The sequence below is a fragment of the Trachinotus anak genome, unplaced genomic scaffold (genome assembly GCF_046630095.1).
Source record: "Trachinotus anak isolate AG129_WGS33_773 ecotype Australia unplaced genomic scaffold, CSIRO_AGI_Tana_v1 ptg000004l, whole genome shotgun sequence".
In the NCBI taxonomy this organism is placed as follows: Eukaryota; Metazoa; Chordata; class Actinopteri; order Carangiformes; family Carangidae; genus Trachinotus; species Trachinotus anak.
In genome coordinates, this window is record NW_027273855.1 from 25,563,911 (window position 1) to 25,583,980 (window position 20,070).

The window sequence follows — 20,070 nt, forward strand, 5'->3', positions numbered from 1 at the left end:
CCGACCCCTGATTTAAGTGAAGTCAAGTTATTTCTTCTGTTATTTTAAATTATTTTGGTTAAATTAAGGGAAAACTATTTCAGTTATAGCTAATTGCTAATTGCTAATTGTTAATTGTTCTTGTTTTTTTTTTTTTTTTTTTTTTTTTAAAAAAGGTGGCCAAAAAGTGGTTGTCCTCTGGAAATGTTTTCACACTATTAGTGTCTTCACAAATGTCTTTATTTTGCTACTGCATTTTTTTTCTTAAAAAAAAAAAACCAAAAAACTTTGCTCTGTTAAAAATTAAAGTTGATTATTTTAAGGTGGTCAAATAAGTATTCATTATATATTCACTGGTGATGGCAAAATGAGGCTTTGCCAAAAGAGTCATCAGTCGAAGCCTCATTTAAAACTTTGCTCTATAGCAACACCTGCTGGTAAGAATATTAAGAGCAATAATTTTTTTTTTTTTTTTTTTTATATAAAAGGTAACAACCCAAACTAAATTATTTCCACATTGTTCAGGCACAAACAGCATCAGTCTGAAACTAATTAAATAAAATTTGGTAAAATAATCAAATAACTTACAAGCAGTAAATTACATATTTTTAATGAAAATAAATTTGACATGAATTGAACATTGGCAGTTTAAACAGTATATGGTCTTTATCTTTTACAAAATATTTCTATAAATACTTTGATCTGCTTCTTGCAATCTTGCGTTGAATATCCACCTGTCCTGCAGACAGGTTGATATCGCCGAAGATAAACGTCACGCTACAAAATATATTAACAAGATACCCCAATATAACAAATCATTAATGTCTGGTTTCCCATCAGGATCACTACATGTGTTCAAAACCAATGTGGCAACAAGAACTGAACCCAAAACCACATAAATAATATTAACGCAGATTTACATTACGTGATGCCTTGACTGCAACGCTGCTCGTCCATGTTGTCAATTAAAAAAACTTAAACAAAAACACAATACAAAAATCTAATTAACTTAAAATGTAAAAACAATAATTATAAATGGAAGACAAACACTTGGTAAATATTTCCCTTTACAGCCTTTACAGTGCTCAAAGAAGAATAAAATAACAATTACTTGATACAAAAACTAAAAACACCATGTGCATGTGAGGTTTAAATAAAGGAGTGTCAGGTAAAAATGAACACTGTGGCACATTAAAAGTAAACGCACTGAGGAAGAGGAGGAAGATGAAGGTTGGCTGACAGAATAAAAGCTGCATAGAATCAATATCACAAATCTCTAATGTAGAGAAGACAACTTTGGAAGTTCGTGTGCTGTTTCTACTCTCAAGCAGAGTCTTACACTTATCCTGTTGTCATCAGCCTGAACAAAGGAAGCTCTGCTGTTTATTGCCACAATATGTCATTTTCCTTTCAGGGATTTCACTAAAGTAACTGTTTCAATATACGACTCTGCTCTGAAGAGACAGTGCAGACTGTGGATTCTTCACCACCTTTGGTGCCCCCGAAATAAAAAGTATGTACTGTTTATACTTGTGCTGAACATTTTCCAAAGTGTGTTGTAGAATTATGAATGTAAAACTTGCTTTAGTAGTATAATTCAAGTCTGCGTTAATTTTTCAGGGTTACATTGTCACATGGGAACGCAGCTTTAGTCCAGACTGAATGTGTAATCTCTTAACAGTTACATAGCTTATATAATAATTAAAAAAAAGTTTTGCTTTTCAAATCATACTGAAATGAAAGGAAAACAGTTTCTGCATGGAAGGTAAGTAAAATAAAATCATGCGGTTGAGCTATACAAATGATATTGACTGGACTTGGCTGAACCTGGGACTGGGTATCCTACTTCAAACTTTTATGAACCGACTGAATTGGAGTGAGATCCCTCGTCATTCGATGCCACATTTCGACAGCTCTCCTGCTCCAATGTTCAGGTAGAGACGAACCCCGACCTCGAGTCCCTTTAACGCGAGAGAAAACATCATTGATGTGAAACCTCAAGATGAAGAATCACGTTTTAAATTTCAGCTAAAATCGTTTTCAACTAAATTATCTTGAGTGAAGATTCTTTGCATCATGTACAGGTTCACACCTTCAAACATGATCCTTCATCTGGAGGATTATTATTAGTAATAAATAAACTTCAGTGACTCGATCAGTTCTCAATATACAATAGTACAATAAGATACTCCACATGTAGAAAAATATCATTACCCTCGTTACTTAGTGATAAAATAAAGATTCAGGATTGTGAAGCAAAAAGGCAAAGTGCAAAAACAACAGTGGCTCCACAGAGGATGTTTGTGCTGGTTTCTAAGGAAACTACTTAATGTTCTTGGATAAAACTGGTACATTTTGTTGTACTTTAGTGCTGCAACATGGAGGAAAAACAGCCATAAACATCCTGCTCGAGGCCCCTGTTTGGTCAAATGTTCATCACTTCATGATACAGTGAAAACAATAAACAATATTTGAGTGAAAGGTTGTTTTTTTCTTAGGTAGTTGAAGAACAGAAAGGTTTTTTTGGTAGTTTTGATGCTCCTTGACAGTGCAGACCGACTGAGGACATCTGTAGCCACAGTGACTTTCTTCTGTTAAATATAAATAATGTCTTTACAGTCCACCTTTACATGTTGGCAATGGCCTGTCCAAAAAGTATCAGTCAGTCATTACAGGCCTGTTGTACCGTGTGTGAGCTGATGGGAAGATATATATATTTTTTTTTTTTACAGCCGCTGTGTTTTGTGTGTCTTCACTTTGATTCTTTGAACAACTAATGATTATTTTAATTGATTAATCTGTCAATTATTATCTCAATTGATTGATTAATCATCTGGTCTTTAAAATACCCATCAGCGAATTTGGGGTATTTCTGCCTAAAGAAATGACAAACTAATTCACTGACAAAACCTCAGAAATTTTATGCTGATATCTTAAATTCATCAACTTCTGTCGAATGTCACAGATTTTGATCTGTATTATAAAACTTCAGGAACCACTGTGACGTCTGAGTTGTATTTCAGACGCTGCAGGACTGGATTCAACAGAGGATCATGATTTCCACCTCTGTGGGACGTTAAAAACACTGACTGTGTCCTCAGTGTTGTTTAGGTCGTGTCTGAAGAAGCTGTCAGGCTTTGACGACCTGCTTCAATGTTTTTCAGTGTTGAAATGCAAACCATAACAGACACGGGCTCCTTTAATGGGACACAGTGTTTGTGACCTCAAAGAAGCACACAGGAGGGAGAAGGAAACTCATTTCCCAGGATGCCACAGTGATATTTCCCCGAGAAGACCTTAGGTGGTCGCAAGACGCTCGTCACCGCGACAGAGACGATGACGTCAGTGTTGTTTTCCTCCATTTCACTGTGACTTGAAGGCTCATGATCCCAGCGTTTGTGCAGAGGCTGCACTGCTTCTCTGTGACCACCAGAGCGAGCAGCAGCCTGCTGATCGTTCAGGAGGAGCGACGACAACACGAGGGCAAGACGGAGGAGGAGTGATGATCAAGTTGCCGGTTTGAATCCTTGTATCACAGGGGGAACAGTTTTGTTCAACTCTCCTCTTCCTGACCAACTACACTTAAGGTGCCCTCAGGCAAGGCACTTAAACACCTCAACCAACTCCAGTGGAGCCTCTGACAGCAGCTCAGTGTGTGACTGATTCTGAGAAATGTCAGAGAAACCCAGTGAACCATCTCTCGATCATTTAAAAGAGGATGAGAGGAGACAGAAGGAACTGTGAAGCCAGTGAGTGGGATCTTCAAAAAAAAAAAAAAAAAAAAAAAAAAACAGAGAGCAGAAGCCGTGAAAACCGAGTCCAGCTGACAGTTCACAGACAGCTGACAGCTGATGATATGACATCAGGACTACACTCAGGAAAGTGCTGACTGACTGAAATGAATGAATTCAAACATGAATCTGAACAGTGAGATGAGGATGAGACCACAACAGTGAGAGCACAAGATACACAAGGAACTGCTGTCACCACAGGCTGACAGGAGATTCCTTCTTAATGCTGTCAATGAAAGTGATGGGGACAACATCAGTGCACAAAAATGTTCATCTGAAGTTAAAGTTAAAAAATGTTTCAATGTTTGAACTGTTTTAAGACAGATTTGAAAAGTTGTGAAACCATCCTTTAAAACTGTAATAAGGAACAAGTGCATTGGGACTTTGGGACTTTTTCTGGTGGAAATGTTACTCACTGGGTCAGCTGCAGAGATCTTAGTAAGGAACACTCAGATCTGCTTAACAGCTTCACAAAAAGTGATCTAAACATTCAAACAAGTTCAAGTTTCAGCCATGCTGGGTCTCCATCATTAAAATCTCTGCTGAGAGCTGGTGAAGTTTTTTTTATAAACTAACAGAACTTACAGCCAAAGATGTGACAATAACAAGGTTAAAAATGCAGAATTTTCTCTGAGTGAGTCGTGATTTTGACAGGATGTGATGAGTTTGACCTCTGGTGGTTTCCATGGTGCTGCTGAACCCTCAGTCACAGTGTGTCGTCACTTTGGTGTTTGGAGGAGGAAAGAAAGCGATGTTGCTCTCTGGGCTGTTGAGCCAGGCGTCGCCAGGCCTGCTGTCATACCACCGTCACAGGGTGGCTGAACTTTGGTGTGTGTGTGTGTTGTGAGCAGAGGGGAGGATGATGCCTCAGTGCCTCTGAGCCAGACATCGTGAAGATCCATCCGTCACAGTGTGGAGCTGGAAGGTGCTGAGAGCCCCTGCGGGGAGGGATCGGTGTGCCGCTGTGCCGCGGAGCCAGGCTCCGCTATAACTGCTGCTGCTGCACCAGCCGTCTGTAATGTGGCATGACTTTACTCTCAGGGAGGTAGAGCGCCATCTCCAGGGCGACCAGGATGGTGAACTCGAACGAGATCAGCTCCCTCCGGCTGATCCTGAAGCGCTCCTCCAGCTTCTACAGAGACGCAGAAGAGACCACAGAGTGAGAGACAGACAAATACTTTCTGATGCTTGGTTTACTTTCACTTTTTTCTTTTTATTGGCCTCTGAAATGACGTTTTTTGCACCTTCAATGCTAAATTCCAAGTGGTGAGAACCGTCACTTCCTTACAGTGGCGCTGAGGTTTTACAAGACCTAAGTGTGTGTCTACTTTGATTTCCTATTAAGTTTGTATTTCACTTTGAAAGTGGAAGCTAGTTAGCTAAGCTTGCTAACGTTAGCAAGGATTCTCACTAGATATTACTTTTGGTCTCAGCAGAAAAATAAATCAAACCTTCATATTTTTTGATCAGAACAAAGGTAAATATGATGATTTCTTAGTAAAAATATATTTTACTGTTTTTATGAAGTTCAGGGCCACCACTCTTCTGAGGTTTTGCCAAAATCAACACAGTATTGAGGTGAGTGATTAAAAAATATTGATTAATGGTTTAAGTTATGAACATTTTAGTCAAATGGGAGGATTTGAGAAGATTTTTCCTCATTTTATTTAAAACAGAACATGTTCTGGTTCCAAAATGACTTGCTTGTAGACATTAGCTCAATGGTAAATGGTGAAGCAGGAAACAGCAAAGTTTTATATTTTTACCTAAATGATTGATCAATTATCAAAACCTTTCTGTTGATTGACCCATTTTGTCATCTTTTTTAGATAAGGATCTCTTTAATGTGGTCAACTGTGACAAACTGAGTGGAACAATTTGCTGTTGAAAAATAAAGTTGTTGCGCTCTCTGCTGGACAAACTGTGTAAAGGTGACACCTCAAACACATTTTTGACACTTGTTATTACTTCTTGGCTGATGCTGGTGAATCTGTGGTTAAATTTGACCCATAACGCCAGCCGTACAGCTGTAGCAGTCAGGGTCTAATGACAGTGACATTGCTGATGATCACTGCTGTGTCTGAGGAGAATCATGGGTAAACTGTGAAGGACAGAATCTGCAGGTCCTTTTCCACCTGCTCAGGTGGATCAGCTTCACAAACACCTGAGTGAAAGCAACATGATCTGACTGATAGGCAGCGGTCACCACTGTGTGTGTGTGTGTGTGTGTGTGTGTGTGTGTGTGTGTGTGTGAGACTTACATCAATGAGGTGTTTGACCTCCTGTTTCTTGAGGTCACTGCTGATCTTAGCAGCCAATAGGATGCAGGCAGCTGACACCAGCTTCCTGTAAAACAACAACAACAGTTTAAGAGGCAGGATGTCCTTCTGCGGAGTGAAGCTCACAGCAGCTGCTTGATGTGATCATTACAGATGGACCAGGAACAGGTTTGATTCATTCAGCTCATCAGATCTGAGTCAGTATTTAGAAACATTAAACTGTATTAACAGGTCAAATCCAAAGTACATCACAGCAAAATTACATTAGATTGGATTGTCTGAGGTCTGACAACTTTCACTCTTTATTTTGCACTGCATCCCTCATATGTCCAGCTGACTGAGAGCCCTGAGCAGTGATGCAAAAACATCACAACTGTATAATGTGATAACTGACTGACACTGAACACTCCTCCTTAATTGACCAGAGAAGCCAAAATAACCAGGACCTTCAGTTCTGTGACGTGACAGAAATGAAAAGTAATTAAAACAACTATAAACACCAGCTGTAGCTGTAGTTAAGTCAGTGAATATCAGTGCCTTTTTTCTATTGACAAATCACAGAAACACTGTGCCATTATAATAATAAGGTGCAAGCACGCCTGGCTTTTAAAGGGAAGAGGAGATGGCACTTTATTGTATGTTACACCCAAACCACTCCAATGAGTCATTAAGAGACTTAAAACAAACCTTTTTTTAAGAATCTGCTGTTAAAACAGCAAAAGTGAAATGACCCTAAATACACAAGCTTTAGCCTGTGTGCTTTGGATTGTTAAAACACAGCCCTATAGAGTATATGCACCCAGCATGTAATGAAACAGAGCTGTTGCGTCACATGAAGAGGAGGAGAAGTACCTGTTCTGTTTATTAAGTCGACCCTGCAGCACCAGCTTCTCAAAGTAGACAAACGCCATGGCGATGGTGACGGGCTGCAGCCCACAGTCCTCCCCAACTACTCTCATCTCTCTCTTCAGACTGAGACACAGAGAGGGGGAGTCACACAGTCAGACAGTTTCTAATAGAAAGAAGGTGTCTTAAGGTATTTATTCGATCCACTTCAGTAACTTTACCTGCGTATTTTGCTGAGAGTGAGTTTAATGTGTGGAAACTTCTCCTTAAATGTCTCGTTCATGTCTTTCTTCAGATCGGATGGTTTGACGTATTCGATGACTGTGGTCTGGGGGAAAAAGAGACGAGGCGGCAACATGGAGTAAAGGCATTAACACTACATCAGTGTCCAAGAAGGGTGACCTTTAATGCTAATTTAAATTTTGAAGCACACATTCAAAATGCTTTTTATCATTTAATCACTGCCAGGATCTCGTCAACCTGTTTACAGCTGACTCATTCATGTTTCTGTTTACAGTTGTCTTGGTTACTGTAACTCTCTCTAATCCCCCAGAACCCGATCAACATCTACAACTGCTTCAAAACACCAGGACGGCACATGTCACCACCAAAATCTCTCCACTGGCTGAATGTACTGGAAGCTACAGACCAGATTTTCCAGCTGACATTTGGTTCACAGCAGCCTCCCTGTAGGGTTGAGAATGTGCAGCTTGTTTACGACCTTTAAAATGAAACTTTTCATAACTGCCTTCACCTGGACATGTTTACTGCATTTCAACCTCACCTCAGGATTCCTTTTACTCACCACCAATTTCATTCACAAATGTTTCTACTCGTTGTGTCTGTCTTATGTGTTGTTGAATTTTTCATTATATTTCATCTTGTGTGAAATTTTCTGTGTGATGTGCTGTATGTTGTGATACAGTGATCAGCTTAACTTAAGGTACCTCATTACACTCATGCAAGAATAATATAGATTGGACACACACATACACACTAATATCAGTGACAAGCAGCAATGTGTTTGTGTGTGTGTGTGTGTGTGTGTTTGTCCATAGTTTTTAATTCACATCAGTAGAGGGATAAAACTAAGCTGCTGCCTATTAGATAATTATGTTGATGTAAAAGAACCGTGTGGTCGTGTGCGTGGTTTTGTGTGTATGTGTGTGTGTCTGTGTGTGCAGTGATTATTCCCAGTTCTCAGTTCTCTAATCCTCCATCCTTCTTTCCACTCCTCTTTATTTACTCTCTCTCTCCTTCAGTTTTTCTTTCTCCTCTTTTCCTGCAGTTTCTTAGAAGGTGGGAAATTAAAATCAAATTTTCCCCTGTAGTTGTAATTTTTAGCCACAAAAAAAGTCTCATTAAAATGAAGCTCATGATGAAGAGCATTTTCATTGCTGTAAAACTGACACAAAACCACCACAAAATATCTGTTACCTAAAATCAGCAAAATGGTAAATGGCTTCGTTCAGTCGTGTAACCATCTGACCATTGACTCACTGAGCTCTGACCATCAGGGGCAATTTAAGGTTCAGTGTGTCACACTGACACTTTGATCTTTCTAAAGATCAATATTGGTGGTCGATTTGTCAATCGGATCAGTTCGTCACACAAGCAGGCTGAGCAGGTTGTCCACAGAGTTGGTGGTTCAATCCCCAGCTCAGCCAAATACCACAAACTGTGTCTTTGTGACTCGTGAAATGAAGTTGTTGCTCATAAACCAGTTGGTGTATTTGAACTGTGGTTCAATACTGCTTCACAGAAGTAAAACCATCTGACACACGGCATCAACAGCCTGCACAGCTGGATGGAGTGTGAAGGAGACACACAGCTGTTTGATATTTCACTTTAAATTAAACTGCAGAATATTTTTAATGCAGCAAACACTAAAAAAAAACACAATCTCCAGTGTCTCCTTACCATGTAGGAGGCAAAGATCAGCACCCGCTTGTGTTTCCCACAAGGCCACTGGTGGTCACTGAGGAGGTTAGGGTCGTAGTCGGTCACGTCGTCCAGACCTGAACAACACACACACACACACACACACACACACACACACACACACACACACACAGCGGTCAGCGGATGAAAGAGAATCCAGGGAATAAAAAAGGAAACATCTCCACTTCTGCTTAGCTTCTGCGTAACTTTCCTTTTTTTTTTTCAACCGTTGAGAGTCTGCCAATGCGAAGGAAGTGCGATGCTAAATCAGTGGAGGACAATTCAACAATCAGTTGGGCAGCTTGAATCTTCTGACTGATTGAATTTGTTTCTGAGACCTTTTCTCTCTTACAACAGATACATATCGTACAGAAAGACAGATTAAGGAATAGTTAAACGTAGGGCTGAACGATATGCAAAACAATCCATATTGTGAAAATTTTGACACATATTGTGATTGCAGTATGAGTCACATTTATAGTGGGAATGGTAACTTTTGCATTTCACTAAATCACACAGTGATAATCCGATTTTTGCTGGAATACTGTATGATCTGTAGGTTGAGGTGTCTCTGTAGCACCACAACGATTCATTCATGGTCTGTTCTGACACATTTTACCTTCATCAAAACACTGCAGCTCCTGTGATTAGAATATTGTATTTGGCCATATTGTGATGTTGATAATGTTTCGATTAATTGTTCAGCCTTAGTTAAATGTCATAAATTATTTTAAATTATCAAAAAACACACAAAACAAACTTTTAATTGAGGAATCAAAGTTAAATATTCATAAAAACATTGCCAATAAAACATTTATTACTACCAGTTTACTGCCTTGCATTTTCTTCTTCATATCTGCCGACACAAATTACTGTGATAATCAGACTTTAACCCGCCAGTAAAATCACTCTGGCACTAATGACTTCCCCTGTTATACAAGGGAAACACATTGTATTTGGTAACTGGGTTAATAGTTGTGTCAGTAATTTATGACTTGTTTGTTGAGCCATAGCAACCTGCAGTGTTTCTAATGTTAAGCTAATGTTAAAGTAGAAAACCAACACAAGCCCAGAGCCTGTTCAGTTTGTAGTTGTGGTTTTTATTCTTTGAATTAGTGTATGAACTTTGTTATGTGTGTCATGTCGGGATTTGAAAACACAACGCGTTGATTTGTGTTCCTGAATTTTAGGGGAACATTGATGAAGGAAGTGAAGGCAGAAAGGTTTGAATGACAAAGAATGAAAGTACAGGAGACGGACGTAACGAGAGGAAGAAGAAACAAACACAGGATGGAGCGATGAGGTGAGCGAGGAGGGATGAAGCAGAGTTGTTACAGCTGTGCTACAGAGTCGTCCTCTTTATATTTTAAACACATGCGTGTACATATATAAACCCCATGTGTCACATCCTTTATGTATAAACACACACAGTGACAGAGCCCTGTATTAGCCTCTAAACCTCTCTCTCCCTAATCCGGAACCTTTCATTAACACAACACAGCTGTGCGTGTGTGTGTGTGTTTTATACAGCTACAAAACACATGAAACAGAGCATGTGTGCAGTGATAGCAGGTTTATATTTTTAGTCTTTGTGTGACGTATCTCTTCCGTCTCTCAGGCTTGTCAGCCATGTTTCTACCCATATGTTTGTCTCCAAACGGGTCAGAAAAACACCCAACGATCATTTGGTCCTGCTCAGTTATGAAACTGATGCCTCTAACTTCACCACAAGCTCAGGACTTCACAGATGCTGCCTGCATTACAGTGACCAGCATGTAGCGCCCACCTGTAGGGGAATCATGAGGAGCAAAACAAGCGCCCTGCTTCCCTCAACATCCTTAAAAACACCACTGTCCACTGCCAGCATGTCTTTATACACCATCATTATATGGGAATGAATGAATGAACCAGGCTCGGTAGACACAGTATGTGTGTGTGTGTGTGTGTGTGTGTGTGTATTACCCAGGTCCAATCCCACTGTGCTGTTCAGCCTGCTGGGTGGATAACTCCTGCCCGGCATGCTGTGTGTGCTCCTGGACACGGGGATCTGCAGGGTCAGGTCACTGGCTGACGACGGCTTCTGCCTCACCAGAGCGTTGGTGGGGTACAGGAACTGGGCGTACGACACCGACTGAGACAGGAAGAGGTGGAGGAGATGAATATAGGATTATATGAACAATTAACATAACATCTACCTGTGTGTGTGTGTGTGTGTGTGCATCTGAATGTGTGTGTGTTGTTGGTTTATCTACCCTGCCGTAGGTCTCCAGGTGGAAGCCCTCAAGACCCGGCAGCATCTCCAGGGTGGTGGAGATGTTTCCAGATGAGTGTCTCCTCCTGGGGTGGTTTAATGTGGGGTCACTACAGAGAGAGAGAGAAAGAGAGAGAAAGAGAGAGAGAGAGAGAGAGAGAGAGAGGTTCATTTCTTCAATTTCAATTATTTTGACAGGAATTAATCCAATCAGATTAAAATATAACTCTACAGCAGTGGTTCCCAACCTGTGGGCCATGACCAACTAATCATTTGCAAAACACTATAGTTTTGGTGAACACATTTAAAATATATTTGTTCACCCATTTAATTCAAATATAATAGAATTTAAATTTAATTATATTATATTTAAATATAATAATGTTTTAAATGTCTTCAAATGAAACGTTCTTTAACAGCTTTAAAAACGACAGGAACTTTTAAGTGGTCTTTGGCTGAACCACACTGTATATTTGTATTGTTACGGTCCAGTGTGGCGTCGCCAACATTTTTGATTTGTTCAAGTGGGCCATGATTTGGAAAAGTTTAGAAACCACTGCTCTACAGTTATTACTCTAATCCTCTCCTGCCTGTCAGACTATAGGCAGCATGGGTTCTTCCATCTTTCCAGCATGTCTATCTGCAGTGAGATATTGTATCTCTGAACACACTTCTACCAGACTAGCTCTAAATATTCTTGGTGCCCAGAGGATAAATCCTGATGATTTTCATGAGCTTATCAGATCAAGACTTTTCCAACTGTACACAAGTAAGAGAAAAATCTGTCAGATTAGAATGAAATATACTGATCATATTCTTTCCCCCCAGAGGATAAACCCTTTTGATTCTGACCTTTCCTATGGGGCTGAAATTAACAATTATTTTCAGTATCAGTTAGTCGTCCAATTCTTTTCTAAATTACTTGTTTGGTCAAAAAGGAGTGAAAAATGCCCAGCACAGTTTTTTTAAAGACCAAAGCGATGTCTTTAAAATGACTTTACTTTTTTTTGTTCAACTAAGGGTCCAAAACCCAAAGATATTCAGTTTACCCTGAGAGAATATTAAGAAAAGCTGCACATCCTCACAAACACCAAAACTGGAATCAGTTCATTTTTGGCAGTTTTGCTTGAAAAATTACTTCCATTAATCAATTATTGAAATAGATGCAGATTAACTTTCTGTTGAAAGACTAATCAGCAAATCGATTAGTTGTTTCAGCTCTGCTTTCACATTCAAGAAAACGTTTTTATCTTTAGTCCTTGAAAAGTTTTTCAGTTTTCTAATGACATGCTGTAATGAACTTTGCAGCATGGGATTTCTTTTTCTCCCTGTCTGAAGCATTTATAGGTGAAAGTGGCATGATGTCTTGCTCAGAGGCACTCCTGTGACTAAAAGGTCAAAGGTCACTTCTCACCACAACCACATGTTCTGCTGAAAACACTAAACTTTCAGTGTCAGACTGCAGCATCAGCTACAAGATAAAACTGGAAATGTGACGTTTGAGCTCACTTCCTCTGTGGATGGAAAAAGCACCAAGATCAGTGTTACACAACCACTGCGTGCGGGTGTGTGTGTGCAGCAGCAGAGAAACACAGTGTGTTTATATTAATCTGTGTGTATATGACAGATTAATGTTTCCTTGTGCATTGTTCACTTGATGTGTGTGCATGGAGTGTGTGATGTGATGATAAGTATGCGTATGGGCTGTGTGTGCGCACGTGTGGGTGTGTGTGCACGCGTGGGTGTCTGCGCGCACGTGTGTGAATGTAACAGAGAGAAAGGGAGTGGATAACTTTACACACCTGTTACTCTGTTGTTTCCTCTGTGTGTTCGTACAGTATCTAACTATTGGTCTACAGTGAGTGTGTATCTGCAGGGATGTTGTACATGTGATTATATCAGTGTGTGAGAGTGTGTGTCACCAGCCACAGAGACCTATGGTCCCGTCAGGAGGTTCTGCATCTCCAACCTCTCCTCCTCTTTGTCCTAATAACAAGCATCTCTTTCTCCCTTTCTCCTTCTCTCCTCCACCACATCTTACCCAGTGAGGACACCAGATCTCCTCCTCCTCTCTGTGACCAGCTCTACTTCTGCTCCTAAGCTCTTCTCCTGTTCTTTCACCCTGCTGAAGCAAAAAGGTGTGTGTGTGTGTGTGTGCATGTGTGTGTGTGTGTGTTACCTGAGGTAGAAGCTCTCTCCGTAGGGAAGAACAGAGAAGGCAGCACACAGAGACCTCTTAGCACAGATCAGCACGATCCTGAATCATAAATAAACACACATATTAGCGGTTACGCTGTTATAACATCTGTCCACATGTGCAAAAACAAACATCTTAGCCAATAAACACACGCACACACACAAAAAACCAACTCTAAAGTCAGACGAGGAAATTAACTGAAAGCTAAACAAACCTGACATTATGAGTCTCTAGCCGACCTAATTTTAGTCATATCAATATGTTCTCTTAATTAATTCGTTGAGACAAGCTGACACATGCCCTTTACCCACAGCAAAGAATCTGACTTCACACTCAAGTTCATAAGTTGAGGTGGCGTTTTTCCACCTGCAGCTGTCAGTGATGTAATTAACCCTGCGCGTCCAGTCGAGCGCTGACACGAAATGTGACTCCGATTTTTTTGGACAGACAGCTGATGCACAAAAGGATGTCGGCTGTGTGGCCTCAGTCAACATGATACAAATGATACAACAATCAATGTCAGAACTGAACCTTCATCACCTGGTATTTAAATCTCAATCTTCACTCTTGTTTTTGATCCCGTCCTCCATGTGTAAGACTCTGCTGGAAACTCACATGCCTTTCATGACTAAAGAGGCAGGTTTTGCTAACAGTAAAACAGGTTGACTGTAAAAGAAATCATGTTTATTTTCAAGTTCGCACTCAAGAAAACTGTACTGAAAACACACAAGGCATGTGGTGGTACCGCACAGTACGATAAACTCAGTCTGTTTTCAGCAGGTGTGAATAAAGCCCCCGACACTGGCAGTGGAAAAAAATTAAGTCAAGTTTTTGTAAATAATTACATCCCCCCAGGGACTTCAGTGTTTTGGCAACACACACAAACACACACTTTCCTAATTGACTGAAGTGTCTGCACCTTTACCAGAGACTCTGCTTAGCACTGATGTGTTGTAATGAGGTTTCAATGGAATAGAGTGTTTGTGTGTGTGTGTGTGTGTGTGTGTGTGTGTGTGTGTGTGTGTGTGTGTGTGTGTGTTTGTGTTTTGTTATTGCATGTCCTCTGGAGTATAAACCCCCGCAGAACAGCGTCGCTCGCCTGGTTTGTGTCTCAGAGGAAAATGTTTACAGTCACTATCTTTGGACGAAGCAAAGAGGCTGGAAAATGACTCGAAGCGTGTGAAAACATACACACACTGATCTGTGAGGAAATCATGTTTGTGATGAATTATTTACACTTGTCCTTCAGCACCCACTGGGAGACCTCAAGTCCCTGTTTCAGGCAGCAGAAAAACATTGAAACACAACAGGCTACACACAGTTGTGTGGCTGACCACTAAAACAACATCCAGTCAACAGTAACAGGAGAGCGTTTGTTAAACTGTATATAAAGATGGACGACATCTCAGCTCCTCTAAAGTGAAGCCAAAACATCTTGATCCCCCCCAGGTGGGTGGCTGCAGTATAAACCCCGCCCCCCTGCATGTCAGCCAATGGGACATAGTCAAATACATTTTTCCTATCACACTGATGTTCAAGTATTAAGTCTAATTATTGATGCTATAAAAAGGGGCTGTAACGTCAGGACTGACAGCTGTGATCGACTTGTGACTGGGTCGAGCGGGTGTATGGGCAGGACCTCGATGATCACTACTGTGCAGTGCACGATCATATCAGGGATGTTTTGGCTTCATGTGTGCACAGCACTACAGTCAGTGCCTCACACAGGTCTTTACCTCAGCCTGAAGGATCGTATCTGATCTTTCAAACATGCAGCTAACATTTGTGGAGTCAGACATACTGTAGTCTGTTTAGACTTATGAAGAAGAAAGGCCCCAGACAGCAGATAATCCAAACGATGAGGTTCCTTTTATCATCATGACATGATCCTGGTCAAATGTATGGTACTTTTTTAATGAGCATCCAAAGGGGGAAAGAATTTCAGTAGATTTTAAGCCTATTTTTTAAGCCAAGAGGAAAATATGCAGTTTTCTGTTGTACAATTGGACATGAAGAGTCACAATGAGTAAATCATTACTACTTTATTTTGGACACATTTGTAAAAAATGGCCTGACCCCTTCTGTCCCTGCTGCTCCCTCTCCTCTGTCCTTCCCATGAGACAGATTATGAATTTGGATCTAATGCTGTTGTTGGTTGTGTGTAACGCTGACGCACACACACACACACTCACACACACACACGCGGCTTGTTCCCCGTGATGCATGGGAAAGTCAAGAGCAGGAAGTCACCGGGGAGTTCAGTGGAAACAGCAGAAGCATCACAACAGATCTGCTGGAAACGTGACTCCTTTGGGGATCTGTCCCCTTCACTCGTCCATTTATTACAACACGTTTCATAACAGCGGGGCAAATTATTCCATAATCACCTTCAGGAAAAATAAACAATGTTCCCACTGGGATCTGAACCCTGACTCTACAACCCTGAGGTTGAAACTACTGAGCCCCACACACAACTGCCCGAGAAAAACAAGGGAAACAGAAGTTAAACATCCGATTTTTTATTTCTTAAATTAACTCTTTTAATTTAACCTTTAAATTAACTCAAGATGAGACTATTCGGCCAGGCCAAAGATATTAACGGTGACCACTGACTTTATGTTATTAACCTTTATGAAAGAAAGTTCATTGTCACACAGGATGTGCAGTAGAGCAGTGTTTTATTAAACCCTAGGCTGTTTGTGTTCAGTTCTCACTCCCTCTCTTTACAGCAGAGAAACAACATGAATGCCATATGCTGTTGTTTTGAAGGGGTTGGTTAGGGAGTAAGTGCTACTTCACATGCTCTTGGTCGTTCTTTAAAGTTGTTTACAATTTGGATTCTGAAAACAGTTTTTTGTCCACAGTTTATAAAACACCACAAATATTTGACTTCAGTTAGGAAAAGGAGAGCATCAAGAACAATGAAGATGGGACAGTTTCAGTTTTTTTTTTTTGGCCCTTTTTATGCCTTTATTATTCGATGGGATAGAGTGAGAGGAAATGGGACAGAGAGAAGGGGAATGACGTGCAGCAAAGAGTCCGGCCGACTAAGCGTCGAACCACAGACTCGCCTGCTCAGAGCATTTGCGCCCACGTGGTATTGATATTGTAAATCCATAATAAGCCACTTTTTACAGATTCTTTCACATCCCTTCTGTTTTACATCTTATTTCCATTTAAATCGATCATTTCTCCCAAAGTGATTCACATTTTGGTGAATCTCAACAATGAAAAGTTTATAAAATAACCAGTATTACCTCCTGTGTTATAGTCCTCTGACAACCAGTCAAGTTGCATGGAATATGGTCACAATCTCCCCTTCCTGAGTTACAGTGTTGAATAATAGTCAAATGTGTTTTTGCAGAACAGACGTCACAACAAAGTTGACCTTTGACCATCTGCATCAATTCATCGTTTTATCTTATAGACATTTATGTTAAATTGTTTCATAATTCACTTATGAACTTGTGAGTTTTGGCCAAAACTGTGTTCTATGAAGTCCCTGCGAAGTTGACCTTTGACCTTTGACCAACAAAATCCAGATCCATCCACCTGAGTCCAGGTGGATGTTTGTACCAAATCTGAAGGAATTCCCTCGAGGCGTTGCTGACATAGTACGTTGACAAGAACAGGACAGACGGACATACAGATGGACATAAAACACAATACCTTCAGCCCTGGCTGACGTCACTGTGGAGGCATAACATATGATGTACAGAGGGAAATCAAACCAATTACTTTTGTCACTGTGGAAAATGCCTAAATCTGATTACAGATAACAACAGATCTGATAACTGTAGTTTGAAGGCTCATTTTCCCACGATTCCTCAGTGGATTTTCCCCCAGCAGACGTCTGAGATACAGCGATCACTGAAAAGAGTTTGTTCCACTGATTTTACCAGTATGTGTTTAACATCTGTTCATCTGCATCTCTATTTGTATTCTAATGATTTTCAAGCTGCACTGTGTTACTTTTACCATGAAAACCGGCAACATCGCTGGCAGCAGAGGTTTGAGGGAAGCACTAATACTGACATACATATTTATAACAACCACTTGGTGACCCATTCATAGTCCTGGGTTGTGATCCAGAGGCTCAACAGCAGCATTTCTGAGGCAGGAGAGCTCCAACATTCACTTACATTAACTCAGTGACGACATGGAGACTTGGCTGAACTACAAACAACAGCTCTGCTGCTCTTCACTGGATCTATTTTAAAACAATCAGCCCTGAGTGTATTATTATCTGATGTGCAGTCTTGAGTCCCTTTGACCCAGAGGTCTGATTTATAAACCCTGCAAGGAAGGAGGAGAATAGAATACAATAGAGGAAGAACTGACTGAACAGAATGACACTGCCCAGGCTGCAAAAGCCAAACCAGCAGCTCAGCTCCCTCCTGCTGGAGAGTAAAGGTGGGCTTGCATCTGCATGTCAGCTGCATGTGTAAAGGTTAAAGACAAGGAACTGTTGTGGAAAAATCAGACTTGTGGTCCCTGTGTCCTTTAACAAGATCAAGCAAACAAGCATTAACTTCAACATATTTTTACAGCACATATAGCTGTTGAGATTAGGAAGGATTATTTGGACGCTCAACCACCTCAACCCCACAGCCAGTGTCACTGCACAATGGTGGACTGACTGTGAGTGCAGCTCCCTGTATTCCTGCAGAACCCACAAATATTCTTTGACAGTCGTCAGCAGGAGCTACTGCCCCCAACAACTCAGGTTTCATGTCCAAAACTAAAACTCAGCGGCTGCTATTGTAATGTCACAGAACATTTACCAACCTACAGCCTCAGCCCACCGTCCTGACCTCGTGTTGTTCAGTAACTCTACACCCTGCGGACAGCACGGCTCAACATGCTGCTGCTCGCTGTCTACACCTGGACGGAGATTTGGCTGGAGCAGTGGGACAGTGTGATATCTGCCACCTTCAACTTTTACCTTTATCTTTAGCGTCCTTCAGGGGAAAGCTGCCTTACAGTGAAACACACACTTAAACATAATAAAATATAGAAACAAATATATAGAAATAAAACAAAGTAGAAACCCACCACTTTGCCACCAAACAAGAAACAGGAAATTTATTTTTACTCTTTAATATTAAACTCATATTTCTTCTCCGTGTGTGATGTTACAGACTACTGCTACAACAGAGCAATATGTGTGTGTGTGTGTGTGTGTGTGTGTCTCACCTGCTGCCTCTCGTGTCGTACTGTTTCATGTTTTTGATGAAGTGAATCTTCTTGGTGTGTCGAGGTCTGGGAGAACCACCAGAGAGGTTACGAGTCCTGAAGGACAGAGAGACACAGAGATTAACGACAGGGATCGCCCTCAATTCAGTTAATCACGACAGGATCAGCATGTGTGTGTAAAATATACACACTTTCACACAGACACACAAAATGAAGCCTGAAATCAAATGGAACATAAATACTGTGTTAGATACAAAACACGACAGTAAAGAACCGTTTCTCTTGCAGAAAGCTCAGTGCTTTCTCATTACTGGTGTTAGGATGACAAAGCTTCTTTTACATCAACACACATATTTACCCCCCCCTCTCTGTTACTGTAACCTATTAAGAAATAATAGGAAATGCTGTTCACAACAATCACAGAGCATTATTTTCAGGGAATTTTAAAACATTCAATCCTTCATGTGATCGCTGTGGTTTGTAATTCTTTGTTTGTGAGCTTCCAAAACCCTGCTGATTTGTGACGCGCGCGTGCGTGCATGCGTGCGTGCGTGCGTGTTTGTGTGTCTCTGCTGAAGGTCAGCCTCTGAGCTAGTTTATGCCGCTGTGTCGACCTCGTGGATTATAACAACAGACGTTGACATGAAAGCAGGCCAAGGAGCTCAGCTCACTGACATCACAGCGGTTACATAACAATACTGACATCAGCATTAGTCACACGGCACCTGCACTGACTGTGATTGCATGTTATGCACATGTGTGTGCATTTAGAGGTCCACACTCTCACATTTGTATATAGAGCACATGCATATTCTAATGGCGCACAAACACATAGCCTTTCAAAAATACATTAACAACACATACACACAGATGTTTGTCATATATTACAAACATATAGGGAAACTATTTCTGAGCCACCCAAACAGATCTGCCTCTAATCAAAAAGTGGTTTGTCATCATTTGTTTGTTTCTCTTTGCGAGACGGCTGAATTCCTTCTCACCAGACTCTGGTGCCGACTCCACAGCTTTTCACTTGTGCCTGAACCACAGTGGTTCGCACCAATCAGCGTCCTCTGAGGGAGGAGCTACTGGCAGCTATGGGTGTGTTTTAGGTGAGATGACAGCAGGAAACAACTGTTTGTTAACACTGGTGGATCCTACAGAGGTTAGCTTGATAGGCAGATGGTTCATCCAATCACCTGCCAAGTAGTTTTTGAAAGCACCTGCCCTTTTCCAAACAGTTTCCTGTTTCCCAGATGGTTCTGTGTAACAAACCGTCTGGTGCCTCGGGTTATGTGGACAACACAGTTTTCTCAGTTTTCTCAGTCTGGGTTGTGTCTAATGCAACATGGCTCCACATGGTGAGTAACTGCCTGAGCAGATTATGAGATGTCAGGAAGATAGGACAAGAGCATCAGCATCAGCAGCTACTGAACAACAGCTGCAGCAGGTATTAGGAGGTACAGGAAGAACTGCACTACCAATCACAGAAGGTGCAGCGACTGCCCTCAAGAAAACGACACCAAGCACCATTCATTATTTGCACAACCTTGCATTGACCGACAGAGAGTTAAGAGCTTGGAACAAGGT

At 41.0% G+C, this 20,070-nt stretch overlaps 1 protein-coding gene and 1 long non-coding RNA gene across 2 annotated transcripts in view; one reads left to right on the forward strand and one right to left on the reverse strand.

Moving 5' to 3' along the window:
* Positions 1 to 573: 573 nt before the first annotated feature.
* The window catches only part of cables2b (Cdk5 and Abl enzyme substrate 2b), a 40,990-nt gene continuing 21,493 nt past the window's right edge, over positions 574 to 20,070 (reverse strand). The window contains exons 2-10 of the mRNA XM_071477477.1: positions 18,481 to 18,576; positions 13,267 to 13,344; positions 11,089 to 11,197; positions 10,799 to 10,967; positions 8,816 to 8,913; positions 7,117 to 7,223; positions 6,902 to 7,021; positions 6,032 to 6,116; positions 574 to 4,902 (exon numbers count right to left, since the gene is read on the reverse strand). Of these exons, the coding sequence (XP_071333578.1) occupies positions 4,756 to 4,902; positions 6,032 to 6,116; positions 6,902 to 7,021; positions 7,117 to 7,223; positions 8,816 to 8,913; positions 10,799 to 10,967; positions 11,089 to 11,197; positions 13,267 to 13,344; positions 18,481 to 18,576 (1,009 nt within the window). The 3' untranslated portion in view covers positions 574 to 4,755. The remainder of the gene's footprint in view (positions 4,903 to 6,031; positions 6,117 to 6,901; positions 7,022 to 7,116; positions 7,224 to 8,815; positions 8,914 to 10,798; positions 10,968 to 11,088; positions 11,198 to 13,266; positions 13,345 to 18,480; positions 18,577 to 20,070) is intronic.
* On the forward strand, positions 4,895 to 7,819 carry LOC139621171 (uncharacterized). The gene is made up of 3 exons (XR_011690938.1): positions 4,895 to 4,929; positions 7,191 to 7,292; positions 7,449 to 7,819. It is a non-coding gene; the product is annotated as an uncharacterized lncRNA (long non-coding RNA).